The sequence below is a fragment of the Desmodus rotundus genome, chromosome 5 (genome assembly GCF_022682495.2).
Source record: "Desmodus rotundus isolate HL8 chromosome 5, HLdesRot8A.1, whole genome shotgun sequence".
Taxonomy (NCBI): Eukaryota; Metazoa; Chordata; class Mammalia; order Chiroptera; family Phyllostomidae; genus Desmodus; species Desmodus rotundus.
This window is the reverse complement of record NC_071391.1, coordinates 138,489,785-138,508,303: the sequence shown is the minus strand read 5'-3', so window position 1 is coordinate 138,508,303 and position 18,519 is coordinate 138,489,785. Positions and strand designations below refer to the sequence as shown.

General features: G+C 36.0%; 2 protein-coding genes across 5 annotated transcripts in view; one reads left to right on the top strand and one right to left on the bottom strand.

The window, feature by feature from the left end:
• The window catches only part of VPS54 (VPS54 subunit of GARP complex), a 101,014-nt gene extending 84,053 nt beyond the window's left edge, over positions 1-16,961 (top strand). For all 3 annotated transcript variants that reach the window (XM_053924786.1, XM_053924785.1, XM_053924787.1), the window contains 3 exons: positions 10,444-10,551; positions 12,074-12,168; positions 15,573-16,961. In XM_053924786.1, the coding sequence (XP_053780761.1) occupies positions 10,444-10,551; positions 12,074-12,168; positions 15,573-15,678 (309 nt within the window). In that variant the 3' untranslated portion in view covers positions 15,679-16,961. The remainder of the gene's footprint in view (positions 1-10,443; positions 10,552-12,073; positions 12,169-15,572) is intronic.
• The window catches only part of UGP2 (UDP-glucose pyrophosphorylase 2), a 56,453-nt gene continuing 54,892 nt past the window's right edge, over positions 16,959-18,519 (bottom strand). For both annotated transcript variants that reach the window (XM_024552734.4, XM_024552732.4), the window contains exon 10: positions 16,959-18,021. In XM_024552734.4, the coding sequence (XP_024408502.1) occupies positions 17,914-18,021 (108 nt within the window). In that variant the 3' untranslated portion in view covers positions 16,959-17,913. The remainder of the gene's footprint in view (positions 18,022-18,519) is intronic.

The following is an 18,519-nucleotide window of genomic DNA, read 5'->3' as shown; positions in this document are numbered from 1 at the left end:
AAGGAGTGCTTGGAAAAAAAGATTGCATTTGTTTAATAGTTCTCAAATGTTTTGGCCACAGGACCCCTTTACACACTTAAAAATAATTGAGGACCCTAAGTACAAGCTAAATTCAAAAGCAGTTCTATTCCACCAGTTTCCTTTTTGAAACATGGCATTCTGTATACCAAAAGTCAATAAAAAATGCATTGTGACTACCCTTAACAAGTTTATCATCTAATGTGGCAGGAGACTGTAAACACCTAACAATGTAGAATAAGGGACATGTTAAATAGTAGAACTAGTAAGAAACTGTGGGGTATTATGAAACAAAACCAAAGAAAAGAAGGTCAGTACTCTTACAACCCTGACTTTATTATATTGTAATTGAACCAAAAAAAGGGGAAGGGTGTTGGATGCTTGCTGCCACAAAAGCCAGACTCATAAGGCAGTTGCTGGTGCAAAGGAAAGAGGTTTTATTCATATGCTGCACAATCTGGGAGAATGGTGGACTCTTATTGCAAAGCCCATCTCCTCATCAAGGCGAAGACAAAGTCCAGAGTTCCTGCTCCAAATTAAAGGACAGTCCTTTGGAGCCCATAGTCATCTGCCAAGTGGTCATATCCCCATCCAGGTAGCTTAGCTTGCTCCTGGCTGCTTTTCATTTAATAATTCCTCCAGGAGCCCGCGTGTGGAGGCAGCACAGCCATGGGCCATGCACCTGCTAGAGCTACATGATCATGTGCTCCCAAGAGAAAGAGTGCATGAATTTATCACCAGGTGGGGAAGGCAGAGAGAAAGACAGATTTCTTCCTGGAAGCTATGGGCCACATGGCTACTAAGGCCACATGGCCCATGGAGAGAACAGGCAGTGCACTGTGCAAGTGCAGGTCACAAGCCAGCCAGCCATGAACCAGAGCAAGCCTCTTAGTTCCCCTGGGGTTATATTAGCTTGGGTGTGGGACAGGCCAGGTACTTTCTCAAAATGACCAATCAACTTCTCACACTTTCTCACGCTTTGGGTGGGTCCACTTCCCAACCAACCCCTTCTTTCCCCAGGCTAGACTGACAGGCATCTTTGGTCCAGCACCTTCACATGTACATTTTGAGTTCTGTTGTACATGTGCCTACGTTTTCCTGGTCCCACCCCAATCTAGTACTGGAACAGGGTAGGGAGGACTTTTTCTCTATCCAGTCATCTTGCTAGCTTTTTATGCACTCAGGCCCTATCCACTGGTGTCTCTAGCTTTCCACGTGCTCAGTGTAAGAACTTCCTCCTGCCACCATCTTGGCCAACCGGGGAGATTCCCTGGTGTCCCAAACAGGCTGTCTACCAGTAACACTGTCATTTTGATCATCCAGTTTTTGAACAAGAATTGGGTCTGTGGCTAGACTTTTTCCTGTGACAACTCAATTTATTTAATTTTGGCGAAGAAAAATAAGGACTATTTAATGAGCTTCCCATATACTCATCACCTATATTTAATAGTCATTACCATTTTGTTTTTTTGCTAAAATATTTTATACATTTGAGGCTTTATGATGTTTTACTTAATTATGTATTTCTAAAAACTACGGACACTTTCTTATATAATCACTCTACCATATCATTACCTAACAAAATTAAAAATAATTCCTTCTAATACCTATTTCTATTTGAATCTCATCAATTTTACCAAAATCTCTTCACAATATCTTGCTTGGTCAAAGATTCTACATGGTCTGCATATTGCATGTAGTTATTATGTCTCTTAAGTCTTTTCTGTAAAGATTTTATTTATTTTTAGAGGGAAAGGGAAGGAGAAAGAGAGGAAAAAACATCAGTGTGTGGTTGCCTCTCATGTGCCCCTACTTGGGACCTGGCCTGCAACACAGGCATGTGCCCTAGTCTGGGAATCAAATCAGCACCCTTTGGTTCACAGGTCCATGCTCAATCCACTGAGCTACACCAGCCAGGGCTCTTAAGTCTTTTGGAAACTTCAAATGCCCCCCTCCCCATATTTTATGTCTTCTTTTTAATGTCAAAAGTGTGCCTAGACAATTGCAACTTAGTGTTTTCTCTACCACCTTCCCCACTGATGATTTCTATTACTGTAACATGTTGCACTCTTTCCTTGTTAACAAGTGTCTCTTTGCCACTCCCTGTCAGAATTACTTTTTTTTTCCTAATGGGTTGCCTGGGAGTTTGACCCTGGTTTTTTGTTTGTTTGTTTTTAATCTCCTCACTCGGGAACATTTTTTCATTGCTTTTAGAGAGAGAGGAAGGGGGAGAGATGGAGAGGGAGAGAGAAAGAGAGAGGGAGAGAGAGAGAAACATCAATATGAGAGAGAAATATCAATTGGTTGCCTCTCGTAGGCTCCCCAATCGAACCCACAACATAGGGATGTGCTCTGACCAAGAATCGAATGCACAGTCCGGTGTACAGAACGACACTCCAACCAATTGATGAGCCACACTGTCCAGGGCTGGCCCTATTTTAAATACATACCAACATAACAGACAGTGATTAGTTTGAGTTAGACTCCTACTTTTTAGCTTTTCGTTTTCTTATCTGAAATTTTAATTTGGGGGAAGAAGGATAACACAATAATATAATATAGGCTGATGCTAATAAGTAAGTGTACATTGCTTGGGTAGAGTGAAACATTAACATTTAATTATGCTGTTGGCTAGATTGATGTCCTAGCCATCATTCATTCATTCATTCATTAAGTAAGTTAGATGGTGTTAGATAACAGGGATATACAAGAGTGAAGCCTTCTCTCTTGTCCTCAAATAGTAAGTATTTATAATTTTAGATATTAGGTATTTACCTAGTAGGAAAAGTATAATAACTATAACAAGAGGTAGAATATATGAAGTGTCATAAATAAAGAATCAATTTAGTGCTATTAGAGCTTTTAATGCTTTGGAAGAGATAGTGGCCAGCTAAGGAGGGAGACCTGGGAAAGCTTTATGGGCTAGGTATGGATGTAAGGTTTGCTTTTAATGATAACTATGATTAGGGAGAATGAAGTTGCAGTATAGAGATACTCTCAGGTAACAGTGTGGGCAGACATGTCGGTAGAAATCATAAGAAGGAAATTTAGTGTCAGGGTTTTAGAATCAGGTAGACTTAAAGTTGCATGTTTGTCACATATTAGCCATTGAAGGACCTTGGGCAAATTATGAACCTCCTTAAGCCTCAGTTTCTGTCTCAAAATGGGGGTTATAGTACTGTTCCATAAAATTGTAGTGAAGATTAATGAGATAGAATATGTGAACAACTTTTCTCTTACTGTGTGTCTGACTATAGCAAGTTCTAGTAAATGTTGACTGCTAATGCTTCTGTTGTTAATAACAAAGGTAACCAGTGCCATTTAGGTAATGTGTTAAGGTGGGTGAACACAGGAGTGGGAGGTATGTTGGAAAGATACTGGAGAAGTTTACTAGTGGGAAGTTAAGCAGTTTAAGTCAGGTTTATGGAGATGTAATTTGCATCCAGTAAAATTCACTGTACATGGTTTGATGATTTTAACAAATATGTACAGTAGTAAGAACTACCACTGTCAAGATATAAAATAGTTTCGTCACTGTTAAACATTCATTCCCTTAGCCACTTATGTAGTCAGGCCTTTCCCCCCACCCCAAAACCTTAATAATCACTTATCTGATTTCTCTCTGTATTGTTTTACCTTTTCCAGATGTCCTATAAATGGAATTAGACAAACTATAGCCTCTTTTCCCAGTCTCCGTTCATTTAACATAGTACTTTTGAAATTCATGGATATTATAGCGTGTGTTAGTAGTGTTTGTTCCTCTTTATGATGAAGTAGTATCCATTGTATGGATGTAGCACAATTTGTTTATTCATCAGTTGATAGATTTTTGGTATGTCTCCAGTTTTTATGTGTTAGGAAAAATGCTGCTATAAACATTTGTGTGCACATCTTTGTGTGGGCATTTGTTTTCATTTCTTTTGTGTAAATACTTTGGGATAGATTGATGCAATAGATTGTATAGAAATGTAAAATTTCATAACTGTAAACAATTGCCAAATTATTTTCCAAAGTGACTGACTGTACCATTTTGTCTTCCTTCTTGTGATGTTTAAGAGTTATAGCTGTTCTTTATCTTCACCAGCACTTTTATTGTCTTTTTAAAAAAATGTTAGTCCTGTAGTAGGTCTGTGTGGAGTGATATCTCATTGTGGTTTTAATTTACTTGATGACTAACATGCTGAACATCTTTTCATGTGTCAGTTTGCCATCCATATCTTTTCTTTGGTAAAATGTTAAAATTTTTTGCTCATTAAAAAAAAAAATTGAGGTAGAGGACTCCCTCTGGAGCATGCACATACCTGTCTTCCCTCTTTCTTTCTTAGGCATACTTTTTCTCCCTAAGCTCCAAGGGTCCCCACAAGACTTGCAACCAGGGGAACAAGGGATCGGACTGGAGAAACTTGTCCTGGGCTAACTGCTAAACCTGTCTCCAGGACTCCCTTTTCTCTGACTCTCAGTGAACCAATAGCAGCCCTGCTTATACTCACTTCTTTCCTATAATACTTCTAGAGAGCCAAAGCAGCCCCACCTAGGCTCTTTCCTGTTGCTTCTTCTATCCTAAGCCCTTCCTTATTTCACTATCCTAGCTTTAATAAACATAATGTCAAAATCAAAAAATAAAAAATAAAAATAAATTAAAAATTGGGTTTATAAATCTGGCTGAGTTATATGTCCTGGATAAAAATCCTTTATCAAATATGTTTTGTAAGTATTTTCTCCCAGTCCATGGCTTATCTTTTCATTTTTCTTAACATAGTCTTACAAAGAGCAGTTTTGAATTTTGATGAACTTAAGCTTATCATTTTTTTCTTTTATTGTTTGTGTTTCTTGTGTCCTGTGCTAAGAAATTTTTGTGTATCTCAAGTTACTAAGATACTGTCCAGTGCTTTCTTCTAGAAGTTTTATTGTTTTAGCTTTTAAATATAAATCTGTGTCCATTTCTACTTGATTTTGTATATACAGTTGCCCTTGAACAACATGGGGGTTAATGCATTCCTGTGTTTAGGGTGCACCCATGTTTTTGCCCCAAACTTTCAGGAAAAAAGACTTTCATTTTAATTTTTTTTTTATTTTTTATTTAATTTATATTTAGAAACAAAGCCAATTATCATATTCCAGGGTGTTATTTTGTCATACAGATATTGTTGTTGCTCTCTGGAGTTACCCTTTTAACACATAAGCATAAATAAAAGAATTAAAAACATTTATATAGATACAGAATTAGGACTACCCATGTATAATATACATCCTTATTTTTCCCCAAAAAATTTGTGCAAAAAAGTACATACACATTATTCATGGCAAAATATGGTAACTTTAGACTCTCCTAAATCTTAACTACAGTTGGCCCTTCACATCTGCAGATTCCCAATCCTGGATCAAAAGGGCTGACCTTGAACAAAACAGTATTTTAAAAATTTGTGTGTAAGTAGACGTGCTCAGTTCACACCCATGCTGTTCAAGGGACAACTATAGTGCAAAGTATAAGTCAAAGTTCTTTTTTTTGGACAGTTCTAGCATCTTTTCTTGAAAAGATTATCTTTTTAGCACCTTTGTTGAAAATCACTTGACTTTTTGTGTGGGATTACTATTGGACTGGAACTATATGACTATCTTAACTACTGTAGCATTGTCGTTAAGTCTTGAAATCAGATAATGTGAATCCTTGGATCTGAAGCCTTTTCTTTTCCCACCCCTCCTGCAGTGGTAGCCAAGCCTCTGCTTTCATTGGTGTCGAATCCTAAGCTTAACATGTTTTTCTGCCTTCCCTCTGGAACAGGCATGTTTTGTTTCTACCCCCCACACAGTGATTCCAGGAATGAGTTTTGTGTCTCTTCTCAGAGACTAAAGGTTTTTGCTTTGTATAAGAAGAGGATTTGGGGAAGTGGTTGCTATTTGTTGCTTTTTCCTTGTGGTAGCCTCCTCCTATTTGCACATGCAAATGAATATGATTCTCTGTGGTCTCCTGCCCTGACCCCAGTGTTGCTTGTGAATGCCTGTTGAAGACCCTTGTGAGTGAGTTTGAACTCTCCTGTGGCCAGGGTTCTTATTTACTCTATGCTAGTCCATATTTGGCCTTGGAGATTTGGTTAAAATGTTAGTTGTTTTTTTATTTGCTTCTGTGGTGATCACCTCTTCTTTCTATGCTCTGCCCAAAGTGAGACAGTTCCTATGTCCCGTCTCCTGAGAGGGCCTTGTCAGTCTTTGGAATTAGTTCCCTTGGTTTCCGTGACCTCTGTTCTCTGATGAGTTTAAGAAAAGTTTATTTTTTAAAATTTTTATTTAGTTTTTTAGAGAGGGGGAGAGAGGGAAGGGGGGGAGAGAGAGAGAGAGAGAAGGAGAGAAAGAGAAAGAGAAACAGTGATTTGTTGTTCTTATTTATGCATTCTTTGGTTGATTCTTGTATGTGTCCTGACTGGGGATCAAACCCACAGCCTTGGCATATTGGGACGACACTGTAACCAATTGAACTACCCAGCCAGAGCAAGAAAAGTTTTGGTTTATAAATTACTCCATTTTTTTCTTGTGGTTAGGGTAGTAGCAACATGCTCTTGAAGCTTTCTAAATATTAAACAGAAGCAAAACTCCAAAGTTCTTAAACTAATCAATCACATGATTGTATTTTAGAAGGATTAATCAGATAGTATGTAGAATGGATTTGAGGTATGTACTCAATTTGGAATACTTTCACTTAATTTTTTTAAAGAACTTTAAATTTTATTTTTCAGTTACAGTTTATATTCAATATTATTTTATATTAGTTTTAGGAGCACAGTATAGTGGTTAGGTAATCATATACTTTACAAAGTGTTCCCCCCGATATTTCCAGTACCCACTTGGCACCACTCATAATTATTACAATGTTATATTCCCTATGCAGGGACTATATTCCCTATGCAGTACTTTATATCCCATTGCTATTTCATAACTACCGATGTACTTCTTATCCCCTTCATCTTTTTCATCCAGTCTCCCAAACTCTCTCCCCTCCTGCAACTACCAGTCCTCTCTGTGTCTATGAGTCTATTTCACTTTTACTTAATTTTTTTCCTTTGAAGACTCAGTAGCCCAGGTGTGCTTCTCAGGAAGCCATCTCTGCTACTTCCAACATGCCCTTCACCTGTGTTCTTATATTATGCAATGTCCACTTTCTGGAACACCAGCCACCTTTTAGAGAGCTCCCCAAATGGACTTCTCTGAGTAATCTTTGTATACTCCAGCTAGCAGAGTATCGGACCCATTCATTCAAGTATATACATACATATGTATACACATACACATATATACCTATGTACGTATATACAAACATATGGGTACATACACACATCCAAGAAAATATTTATTCAGAACTTACTATGTGCCAGGTAGTTTTAGTCAATGTTTGTTGAAGTAACACCTGTACTCTTGAAAATGCTACTACATTTTTTCAAGTGAGATGTATTGAAGGCCTCACCTAAGATGGTGTTTCTCAACTGAAACAATTTTGTCCCCCAAAGGGCATTCAGAAATGTTAGGAACATTTTAGATTGTCACAATTTGGGGAGTGGAATGATATGGTAACTACTGAGTAGAGGCCAAGGATGTTGCTGAATATCCTGCAATATGCAGGCAGCCCCTACAACAGTTATCTAGCCTCAAATGTCAGTAGTGTAGAAGTTGAGAAACTCTGACCTAAAGAGCTAACTCATGTGAAAACTAATTTGAACATATTTAGTCACTGATTCATTCAAAACAAAGAAACAAGGAAAGGGAGGGATAAAAACTGAGTTGCAAATTTCTGTCTATGTGAACAGGATTGTAATACCAGCAATAGTAATTGAAACAGGTCAGAAGAGCAGGCTTGGGGAAAATCATGGTAAACTTAGCTATGGAATGGAACACCAGGAAATATGTGACTTAAACTCAATAAGGTGTTTCATGACTAGAGATTTATTAGAAGTCATGAAACTGAATGAGATTGATAGGAGAGAAAAGATGGAAAGAGAAGCGGTGATTAACTTTGAAGAAGCAGGAGACAAAAAGAGGAAAGTTAGGAGGGGAGCAACCAGGAAAGCGTTGTGCTACATGATAGTGTTTCAAGTGTGAGGGTGTGTGAAATACTGTAGAGCAATGAGGAAGGGGAACTAGAAGAGTTAACCAAATTTGGAAGTTAAGACATCTTTATGATTTTTTCCAGAGAGAAATTTCAGAAGATTGTTAATAGTGGGGGAAGGTGGTTTGGGTTATGGCGAGAACCAAATTTTAAGGGTTGAGAATAAAGCTGGTACTGTATCAAGTTTAGCTGACTGAAGAAAAGTGATGATGAAGGTAAGATGGAAAGAATAGTATCTTTAGGGAAAGCAGAGGTGAAGGAAGGTTTTGGGGGTGTTGTAGTTTCCTAGGGTGCCACAACAAATTACCACAGATTGCGTGGCTTAAAACAACAGAAGTTTATTCTTTCATAGTTCTGGAGGCTAGAAGTCCTAAATCAAAGCCTTGCTAAGCCAAGCTCCCTCTGAAGGCTCCATGAAGAATCCTTCCCTACCTCTTTCTAGCTTCTAGTGCTTGCTGTCAATTGTTGGCATTCCTGGGCTCATAGATGCATCACTCCAATTTCTACCTCTATCCTCACATGGCTGTCTTCTCTCTGTGTGTCTCTGTGTCTAAATTTTCCTCTCCTTTCTTTTATGAAGACACCAGTCACTGGATTTGGGGTCCAATTTAATCCACTATGGCCTCACGAGGTTCCAAGTAGATACAAATTTGGGGGAGATAGTATTCAATTCAGTAGAGGGGGTTAGTTAAGATAAGGGGATGTCACTGTAATGAGATGCCACTTCATACCCACTAGGATGGCTAAAATAAAAAAGACTAGTAAGTATTGGTGAGAATATGGAGAAGTTGGAACCCTCATACATTTCTAGGTGGGATTGTAAAGTGGTATAGGCACTTTGGAAAAACATTCTGGCATTTTCTGAAAAGGTTAAACATAGAGTTACGGTATGACCCAGTAGTTTCACTTCTAGGTGTATACCCATGAGAATCGAAAAAACTCATCCTCAGACACAAAAAACCTGTCCATGCGTGTTTATAGCATTATTATTAATAGCCAGGAAGTGGAAATAATCCAAATGCCTACCAATTGATGATTGGATAAATTGTGGTATAGTTATATAATGGAATATCATGCAGCCATAAAAAAGATGAAGTACTGACACATACTACTGCATGAAGGAACTTTGATAGTTTTATGCCAAGGGAAAGAAGCTAGTCATAAGAGCCACATATTGTATGATTCCATTTATTGAGATTAGTGGTTGCCAGGGGCTAAGATTGGGGGCGATAGGGAATGACTGCTAATTATGGGGTTTCTTCTTGGGGTGATGAAAACTGTTCAGAAATTAGTAGTGATGGTTGTATAAGTATGAGTTTGCTAAAAACCAGTTAATTGTACACTGTTAAAGGATAAGTTTTATAGAATGTGAGTTATGTCTTATAGTTGTTATTAATGAAAAAAAGGTAAGGGGATGTTTGATATATTTCTAGGCTGAAGAGAGACAAACCCTTGGGTGGTCACAACTCTGCTTATCAATCACATGGTGACTTAAACATGATTCTGCTACAGCAGTATGTTGGAGCTCATCATTTTAATAAACTATAAGATGAGTACATCTAAAGTATATTCAGCCCAAATATGTCTTATAAATAAAAATGGTATATAATTTAAGCTATGAATTCTAAAACGTGGGCAAAAGATGATTATCTAAATCTTACCAGGTTGTTGTTCCGAGATGTAAGAATAATAAAATGAACTTACCTAAATTTAAATTTTCAGTATAGATTGTTATGGGAAAAGTCTTCCCTTAACCTTAAATATGATTACTATATTGGCCTACCTACTAAAGAAAAAGAACATTTTAATTCTGCTAGAGTTATATTGATTTCAGATATGATTATGATGACACATTCATAAAACCATGTTTTAAAAATAATCTGTTGATTTAGAGGGCCTACTTTAATGATTCATCATTGTATATTGAGCTAGATTAGTAGTTCATTTTTGAGGACTTACTTTGCATCAAGCACTGTTTTGTGTTCTTATGAGCCATCTTTTTCAATCCTCACAGCAAGCCCGTTGAGATACAGGCAAGTGAAGTAACTTCCCAATATTGCATAGCTAAGAACTGGAAGAGCTGGGAACCCAAACAGGCCATATTAAGGAAGACAGCCCAAGTTCTTAGCCACAAGGTTATGCTGACTCCTTCAAAGTAGATTGGGATATTTAATGAAAAGTTCTTGAGATTAGCATGAGTGGCCCAGATCACAGTTGAAGTATGAGCTTGAGCATTATATCAGAGTTGTAGGGGCAGAAAACATTTCTCTGTGGGGACAGTGTGCTATCCAAAGGAAATGAACATAATTCTCATTATTTTTCCCTGCCAGTATGAGGTGAAAGCTCCCGTTCCTTCTGCCTGTTTCAGGAATATTTGTAAGCAAATGGCAAAAATGCATGAAGCTATAATTGATCTCCTTCCAGAAGAGCAAATACAAGTGAGTAGTAGTTCCTAAAACTACTTTTTTTAAATATATAACATATTATATGTGTGTAGAATTAGTGTTTTACATACTTTGGGCACAGTTATGCTTAGTTCATATTCTATTATGATTGCCATTTTTTCCAGTTGTTATATTGACTTAGGTAATATGGATAAAAATTTCTAGTTTCAAAGTGCCCCTTACTCTTGACAGGTCAGAGCAATAATAGCTTTGCTATATGGTGAGCAATTCTAAAAAGCACATTTTCCATTTTTCCATTGAGTATCAGAGATTCTACTTTTATCATTTATTACATTATTACTGTATTTGCCGTGTATAATACGTTCCTGTGCATAATGTGCACCCATGTTTTGGGCCCAAACTTTCAGGAAAAAAACCTTTCATTTTAATTTTTTAATTCAATTTTTTATTTATTTATATTTAAATACTTTTTTGTATTATAAAGGAATTTTAGCATTTATTCTTGAACATATGGTACAAGAAATTTTATGTAACAAATAATTATAAAGCACAAGAACAGATATAAGGTATTTTAGGTGCTTTCCATGATAATGTGCATCCTTATTTTTCCCTCAAAAATTTGGGCAAAAAAGTGCACATTATACACAGCAAAATACCATAGTTTGAAAACCAGAGTTGGCATTTATCAATGAACATAAATTATGTTACTCATGGTGATTATTCCAAATTGGATAGGGGAGGAATTAGTGATAGAGTTATCAATGAGAAGGCACAAAAAGTAGCTCAGTCAATATGCCTTATAATCAGTATTTATTAGATCAGGATGAGTGACCTATAGTAGGCACAAACCAGGAAAAATCAAACGAGTAGTCGTTAGCACCTCTCATCTATGAAATATCCATCCACTACCCCTACAGTCTTCCTCTACAGAAGTATCACAAGAGTTCTCTTCACTTTTCTTTGTGTGGGAGAAAGCTTATTTAGAAAGTCACAGAGGTAGAAGAAATGAGCTGTAGAGGAAGTGGGCTCAGAAACAAGTTACAGAGGCAAAACCCGTTACAGAGGCTTTTCCCTTGGAGTTTAGGAAAAAGAGAGATGCAAGGAAGATAGGCCTGGGGAAGGTGTGGTCCTGAGAGAGAGGGAGAGAGAGAGTGCATGCCTCCCTCTTCACTCTTCAGTGACATTCCTACTTTTTTTCTTTCTCTGTCAAGTTCCTAGTTAATGTATTGCAGAATTATACATTTCTTTTTACCTGTCATGATATATACTGCTTATATATCTCAGAGGACTTTTTCTAAGGGGCAGAAAGGCAGTGATAAGTCATAACACTAAAACAAATAATACTTAAAAGGGGAAAAAGAGCTTTCATCTAACTAAATACAAAAACTATACTGAAATAGCAATAAAATACTTCCAAGGGAGCATTTTAAAGGTACAGTATATGCCAAAACGAAGGTTATTTAAAAATTTTTCTGATTTGATATTGGTGACAGCAGATACTTATGTCTTCTATTTCAGTAAAGCTTTGAGAAACTTAGTTTTATTTCTTTTACAGATGTTATTTTTAAGAATTAATGCAAGTTACAAACTCCACTTAAAAAAGCAATTATCTCATTTAAATGTGATAAATGATGGAGGACCTCAAAATGGGTATGTTTTCAAAATATTTTTACCAAATACTGCCATATCAAATTGATTTGTTGTATTCATTATGCTGTCCTTTTCCACTACAGTCATTCTGGGGCCCCAAAATTATAAAATCAGAAACCTTTTGCTTTTTTTCTCCTCTTTGGGAATGATATGTATCTATGTCTGTCTTTGTTAAAGTGTTTTACAAATGGTCAGTTACTTAACTGACCTTACATGTCCGTTTTGAGGCTGTGTGGGTTAGTAGTACCTTCTTAGGTTACCCAGTAGAGTCCTCCACTATCTAGACAGAAGTCAAAGTCCCACTTTGTACCTGTGTCACCATGAAAAAGCCGATTTATCTCTGTGCCTTATGTGTAAAATCTGCCTACTTCCTTCACAGGGTTATAAAACAGTAAGGGTTAATATGTACATATTTTATAAGCCATTGAACAAATTGTATATATTATTTGTGAAATAAATTATGGAATATATGAGAAAACATAGGACTTAGAATACGAAAACTTGGGTTAAGATCTGCCACTTACTAGCTATGTAACTTTGGGCAGATCACTTACCATCTCTGAAAGATATGGGGAAAGATTATACAAAATGCAATGATTTCCTAAGTGTGCTACCTGTTCCACGGATTTGTAGGAATAAAATATTCCCTATTAAAGGAGTTTCAGGCTTACATATCAAATTTATAGGAACAAATGAAAAATGTGTTCTGAAGTCAGAAGTTGGCCTTGCCCTTAAAAAGAAGTACACTAAACTGATTTTGCAAAAAACTATTTAGAAGTTTCAGACTGCTGAATCTTTCAGCCAGGCTGCAATTAGAAGTTTTACACAAAAATCTGTTTCTCTCTCTTGATTATTAACTGGTTCTTTTTTTTTTTAATTAGTTATTTTCAAAAATTTCAAAGCCCCAGGTCAGAGTTAGTATAATGAACATCAAATATCTCCCAGAGACTATTCAAAAGGAGCTAATATTTTTAACCCCCACCTCCAGCTTCTACTTTAATTCATATAACTAAATCTGTGTTGGTTGGTTTTTCTCAGACCGGTAGTTCTGAAGCATCCAATTAAACTCATTACCAATTATCATCTTTGGTTATATAGCTATTTGAAGGTCAGTACAGTCTCAGAGACCTTCACTGTCATATACTTTTAAAGACACTAATTCTGTATACGTTGATTCGTGTCTTCGAGTAATCCTTTGAAAGAGAATTCCCTGGAAATTAACCCCTAGGTTCTAGCCAAAGACATAATGCACTATCTCCTTAAAAGGAATTTTTGTTGCTATAATGACTGACTCTAAAAATGTATTTTTTTCAAAGTGAAACTCATGTAACATAAAATGAACTGTTTTACAGGTAATTCAGTGGTACTTACACATTCACACAACCATCACTTCTGTACAATCACCATCTGTTCAGTTCCCAGCATTTTTTACTTCCCCATGAGAAATTAAGCAGTTGCTCCCTATTCCTCCTCCCCAGCAATGTACTTTTTCTTTTGAATGTGAATTTTCTCTATTTTAAGATATTTTAATAGTAACAAAGAATATTTATATCCCTGTGACTTAGAATTGATTTTAAAATGTCATTTTCACTTGAAGGAAATTTTGGTTTTTAAAAAAAGGCTTTCATTCCAAATGAAGCTGAAGTATCCCTTGACCCTACCACCAGTCTTACTCGCTTCCCTCCAACCCTTACACAATATTTATAGTAAATCTGGTCTATATCCTTTACATCCTTCTCATGTATTCTATCTTTAAAAAAACGTATTGTTTTATACATTTAATTTGCTTATAATAGTATACTCTGCTTGCTTTTTCCACTTAATGTTGTTACTGACTTATCTATATTTATATAAATTATCCATATTTTGACTGCTTTATTGTATTGTCCCACATGCATCACCTATCTTTAATGTAGCCATTTTCCTCTAGTGATAGGTTTCTAGGTCAGTATTTTTCCATTACAGCCATGCCACAGTGAAGACCTTTATACACATCTACAGGTTTGGCCATTTCTTTAGGTATATCCCTACAAGTGGACTAGAGCACATGTACATTTCCACGGCACCAAGTGTTCCCAGCATGTTTTGCAAAATGACTACCAAGTTTACACTCGCAGTTTCGCCATATCCTGCCAACATTTGCTGTTAAGACTTTTTTTGTTGCCAGTCTGATGGAAGACAATGCTATTTTGATTTACAGTTCCTGTTTATCTTTTTATACATTGATTAGTCATTCAAAGATTCTCATCTGTGACTTTTCCTGTTCATATTCTTTGCCCATTTTTCTCTTGGGTGTTATCTTTTTCTTGTTGATTTTAGATAAATGCCTTCAAACTAATCCTTTGTTGGTTGTATATGTTGCAAATGTCTGGTTTCATGTTCTTTTACAGTTTTTCAGTTTTGATATAAAACATTTTCAATATACTTTCTCATATAGACTGTAAATACAGTGTTCATTAAACACAACTTGATATTTTTAAATGGAGATTTAATTTTAGTTTTAATGTAGGGATTTTGCCCTAGAAAAGCTTTGTTCTGTTTTGAACCACTGCTGTCAGTTGCATTGTACTTACCATATTATCTCATAAGAAGTATGATAATTTAGAATTTTTATAGATTGTAAAGCACGAATTAGATGAATTTCGAACAAAGAATATGGTCCTTAGTAAGTTCTGCCATGTGATAAAAGGTGAAACACTAAATACCTAAGTCCAAAGGTATTTATAAATTATACTGCAGTACAAATATGAAGGGTACTTAAACACCTTTGCCCCAAGGTAGTCCAGCAATCCAGAACTTACATATTTATTAAAATATTAAAGCCAGGCTTCTTTTACAAAGTACTACATCAGGATTTCCTATTTGTTTTTCTGTGGGCCACATCTTTCAAAATATACATTGAATCAGACGTGTCCCTATTTATTTATGCAGATTTGATATTTCTGTTTATCTAAGCATTCTTGCCAGGAGTGTTTCTTTATGTCATAGGCATTAATGTGACAGCTCAGTGTAATTCTCTCTTTTCATCAAGTGTTGCTGTATTATCAGCACTATGATTTTATTAGTCATATACATGTATACTCTAGTGATAACAGATCAAAAAAGTTTAACCTGTTATTTTCTCTACTTTATTTCATTGTTTTAAGATAAATCTATTTTTTGGGGCAGAATTCTGAAACTGAATCCAACCTGCACTGGTTAAAACATTTATTGTTGAAACAGAAGGTTTAAGTGGTCTCACTATATGATAGCCGGAATCCTGCTTATAAATTGACATTTGGTTTCTAGGAAATCTGAATTTTGAGTAACAGTCTAGCAGCTAGGATAGGACTTGACTCTGAGCATTGCTACTTTATTTAAATAGAAAGTATGAGATTAAAAATAACTTTCTCTCCAATGTTTAGGTTGGTCACAGCAGATGTAGCTTTTTACACTGGAAATCTTCAAGCCTTAAAAGGCCTTAAAGATTTGGACCTAAATATGGCCGAGATCTGGGAACAGAAGAGGTGATGACATACTGGAAAACTGGGTAGCCTATCTGACCTTGGGATGTGTATGTTTATAAAGGAAATATGGATGCCTGCGATTCGAGAACTGAAACTGGAACCCAAAGTGAACTGGGGTAGGGGAAGGGGAGAAGGAAAGTATCAGTGTTGGGAAACTGGGATTCAGTGGGATCTACAAGGAATGCCAGTTTCGTGCTTCCTTCAGTGAGGAGTAGCTGATCAGGTGTCTATAACATTTCTCATTCTCTCTGGAAACAGACTCAGGTTTCTTTGGACCAAATCCAAAAAAACACATAGCTGTAACACAGCTGTAGCTGACTAGAATGCTCTGTATACTTTATATTAAAAAATGCTTTGCATTTCTTCCAGTGCAATGAAATTCATATGGTGTCCCACCTTATTTAATGATGGTACAATTTAAAATATTAAAATCTTAGTCAACCTCTGTAGAAATGTTTTCTCTATGAAAGTAAAACTGTTTGAAAAATTATTTTTTTACAGATCTTTCTATAAAAAATAAACAACTTTTGATTGCTTGGATTTAGGAATTTAATTTTTGTGTTAGTGACCAATGTCAAGTTTCAGGCTTTGTATGTCACATATTTAATCCTTCCACCATCACTCTATGTCAACTGGGTGAAGCCTTCCAGAATAGTCTAAATACTTGAAAGGAAGATCAAAAGTAATACAGAATAAGATATTGATGTTTATTTATGCAACTAATTTAAATGCTTTTCAGAAGTGGTATATGAAAGCCTGCAGTTTAATAGTTGTATTTTTATAAAAATATCTATGAAAGGGTTTTGGGTTTTTTGCCTTTTTATTTCTAGCAGAGGTAAGAATATGTCTTTATATATTCTGCCCACTTATGCATTTTCATTTTAACATTTAGATAACATGGAATATGGTTCCCTTGGGTTCTTGTTTTAAGTTACTTTTGATGTGTATAAGAACAAAGACCAGGGAGAAACAGAAAATATAAGCTCCCGTGTTGGGGCCAGAAAATAAGGTGATGAGTAAGTTATTTACAGACTTTTTATAATACCTACCTTCAAAATTAGAATCAGCAGCACTCTACAAATGAAAGTGCCTGTGCCTAACCTCACACCAGGAATCTTGCCTAACCCTGTCGGAGTGCCTAACTTTGTGGTGATTATGTACAATGAAATAGTCTTATTTTGTGCTCTTTGGTTTCCTAAAAGGAAAGCCTGTTTTCTTTCCTTTATCATTATAGAGGTATGTCATTGGCTTTGAAATGTCTGTCTGAAATAAAGCTGTAAACAATTACCAGACTTTAAAAGACAACTTTTTTAATAGTATACAGTAAACTTTAAACAAGCAGCCTACACAAAAAAACAAGTATGGAAGAATTGGAAAACGTAGTTGGTTCTTAGAGAAAAGCCACGAATTATACTACCAGCAGACCTGATTTGAAAGGTTATTCATGAACATTTCTTAGTGACACAAGCAAGCTTCAAGAAATGAAGCTTCAAGGAAAGGGAACTTCTGAAAGTTATACCCACACCCACTGTACTACAGAACAAGGATGTGAAAGAAATGTCCTACCTCTACCCACCCCCTCTCCTCCAGCTGGGAAAAGAAACACCACTTTGTTTTTAAATAAATGGAGAGTCTGTGGAAAGCATGGCAGGCATCCCAGCTTTAGAACTAAATAAAAGGTACTAAATACCTTCAAGTTTAATTCCTATGGAAATGATGTGGTTAAGATTCTTAGAAATGCAAAAACTTAGTTTTTTAAATAACAGGTTGAGTATAACTATTCCAAGAACAAATCTTTGAACTGATACAGTAACTATTTAGCAAAGTAAACCATTTTTCTTCACCATCTCATAAATTTAGCATTGAAAAGTATAAATGTGCACATGTATTGCTTCACAGCTTTATTTTTGAAATCACAAGCAATTCAAAGTGACCATCACTGAGGCCTCTGTTAAGAGATTTTTCCAGCAGAGCTGCCCCGGTTTTCAGATTAAACAGTATTGCACTTTAAGATGACCTTTCAGGATCTTCCAAAAAGAAAAGTATTGCTTCCATCTGTGCTTTTCTTAGGCTAAAAGCATACTCTTAGGCTTAAAGGCAGAAAACTCTACTTTAAAAATTAACACTGCAGGTTACAGTAAAATAGTAATGTACCCGCCTATCTTAGAATCCTAGAGAACATTTCATTATAAGAAACTAGCCCATAATTAGTATAAAGTGTACACAGTATTTTTTCATTTCAGTGGTCCAAAATACGAAGGTTCCCAGATACAATCTTGTTCTCTAATACTGCTCCAGGTGGGATGTCAATTCGGTCACCGTGATTTGCAATGATGATAACAGTTCCCTGAGGGACAGGAAAACAAAAACCAAGAGTGCTTGCAACTGAAGCTGAAATACAATTGGTTTTTCTTATAATCATCAAGTTTATGTAGAACTCGATTTACAATAGAGTATTTGTAAACAACATTAAACATGAAAAACAACATGTTAAGGAAAATTGTAATATGTCCTCTGCAACAGTCCTGGCATTAGTCCTAGATTCCTTGTCTCCTTATCAGAAGTGGTACAGGAAGTGGGAAGAAAACCCAGTGCCACAACGTGACTGGCCCTTTCAAAGAACTACTTGCAGGGCCACCAGAGTTATCTACTTCCATAAATAAACTAACGGGTGCTTAGTTTATATTTACTTACCGGTTTGGGAGTTTTATTAAGAACAGTTTACTCATAAATTTTTCAATTCTTAAGTGAGACTGTTCAGGTAAGGCAGTATAAGTAATAAAATTCAATATATGTGTTTTTTTGTTTTTTGAAGATCTTCATTTAAGTAGCTTTAATAAGATCA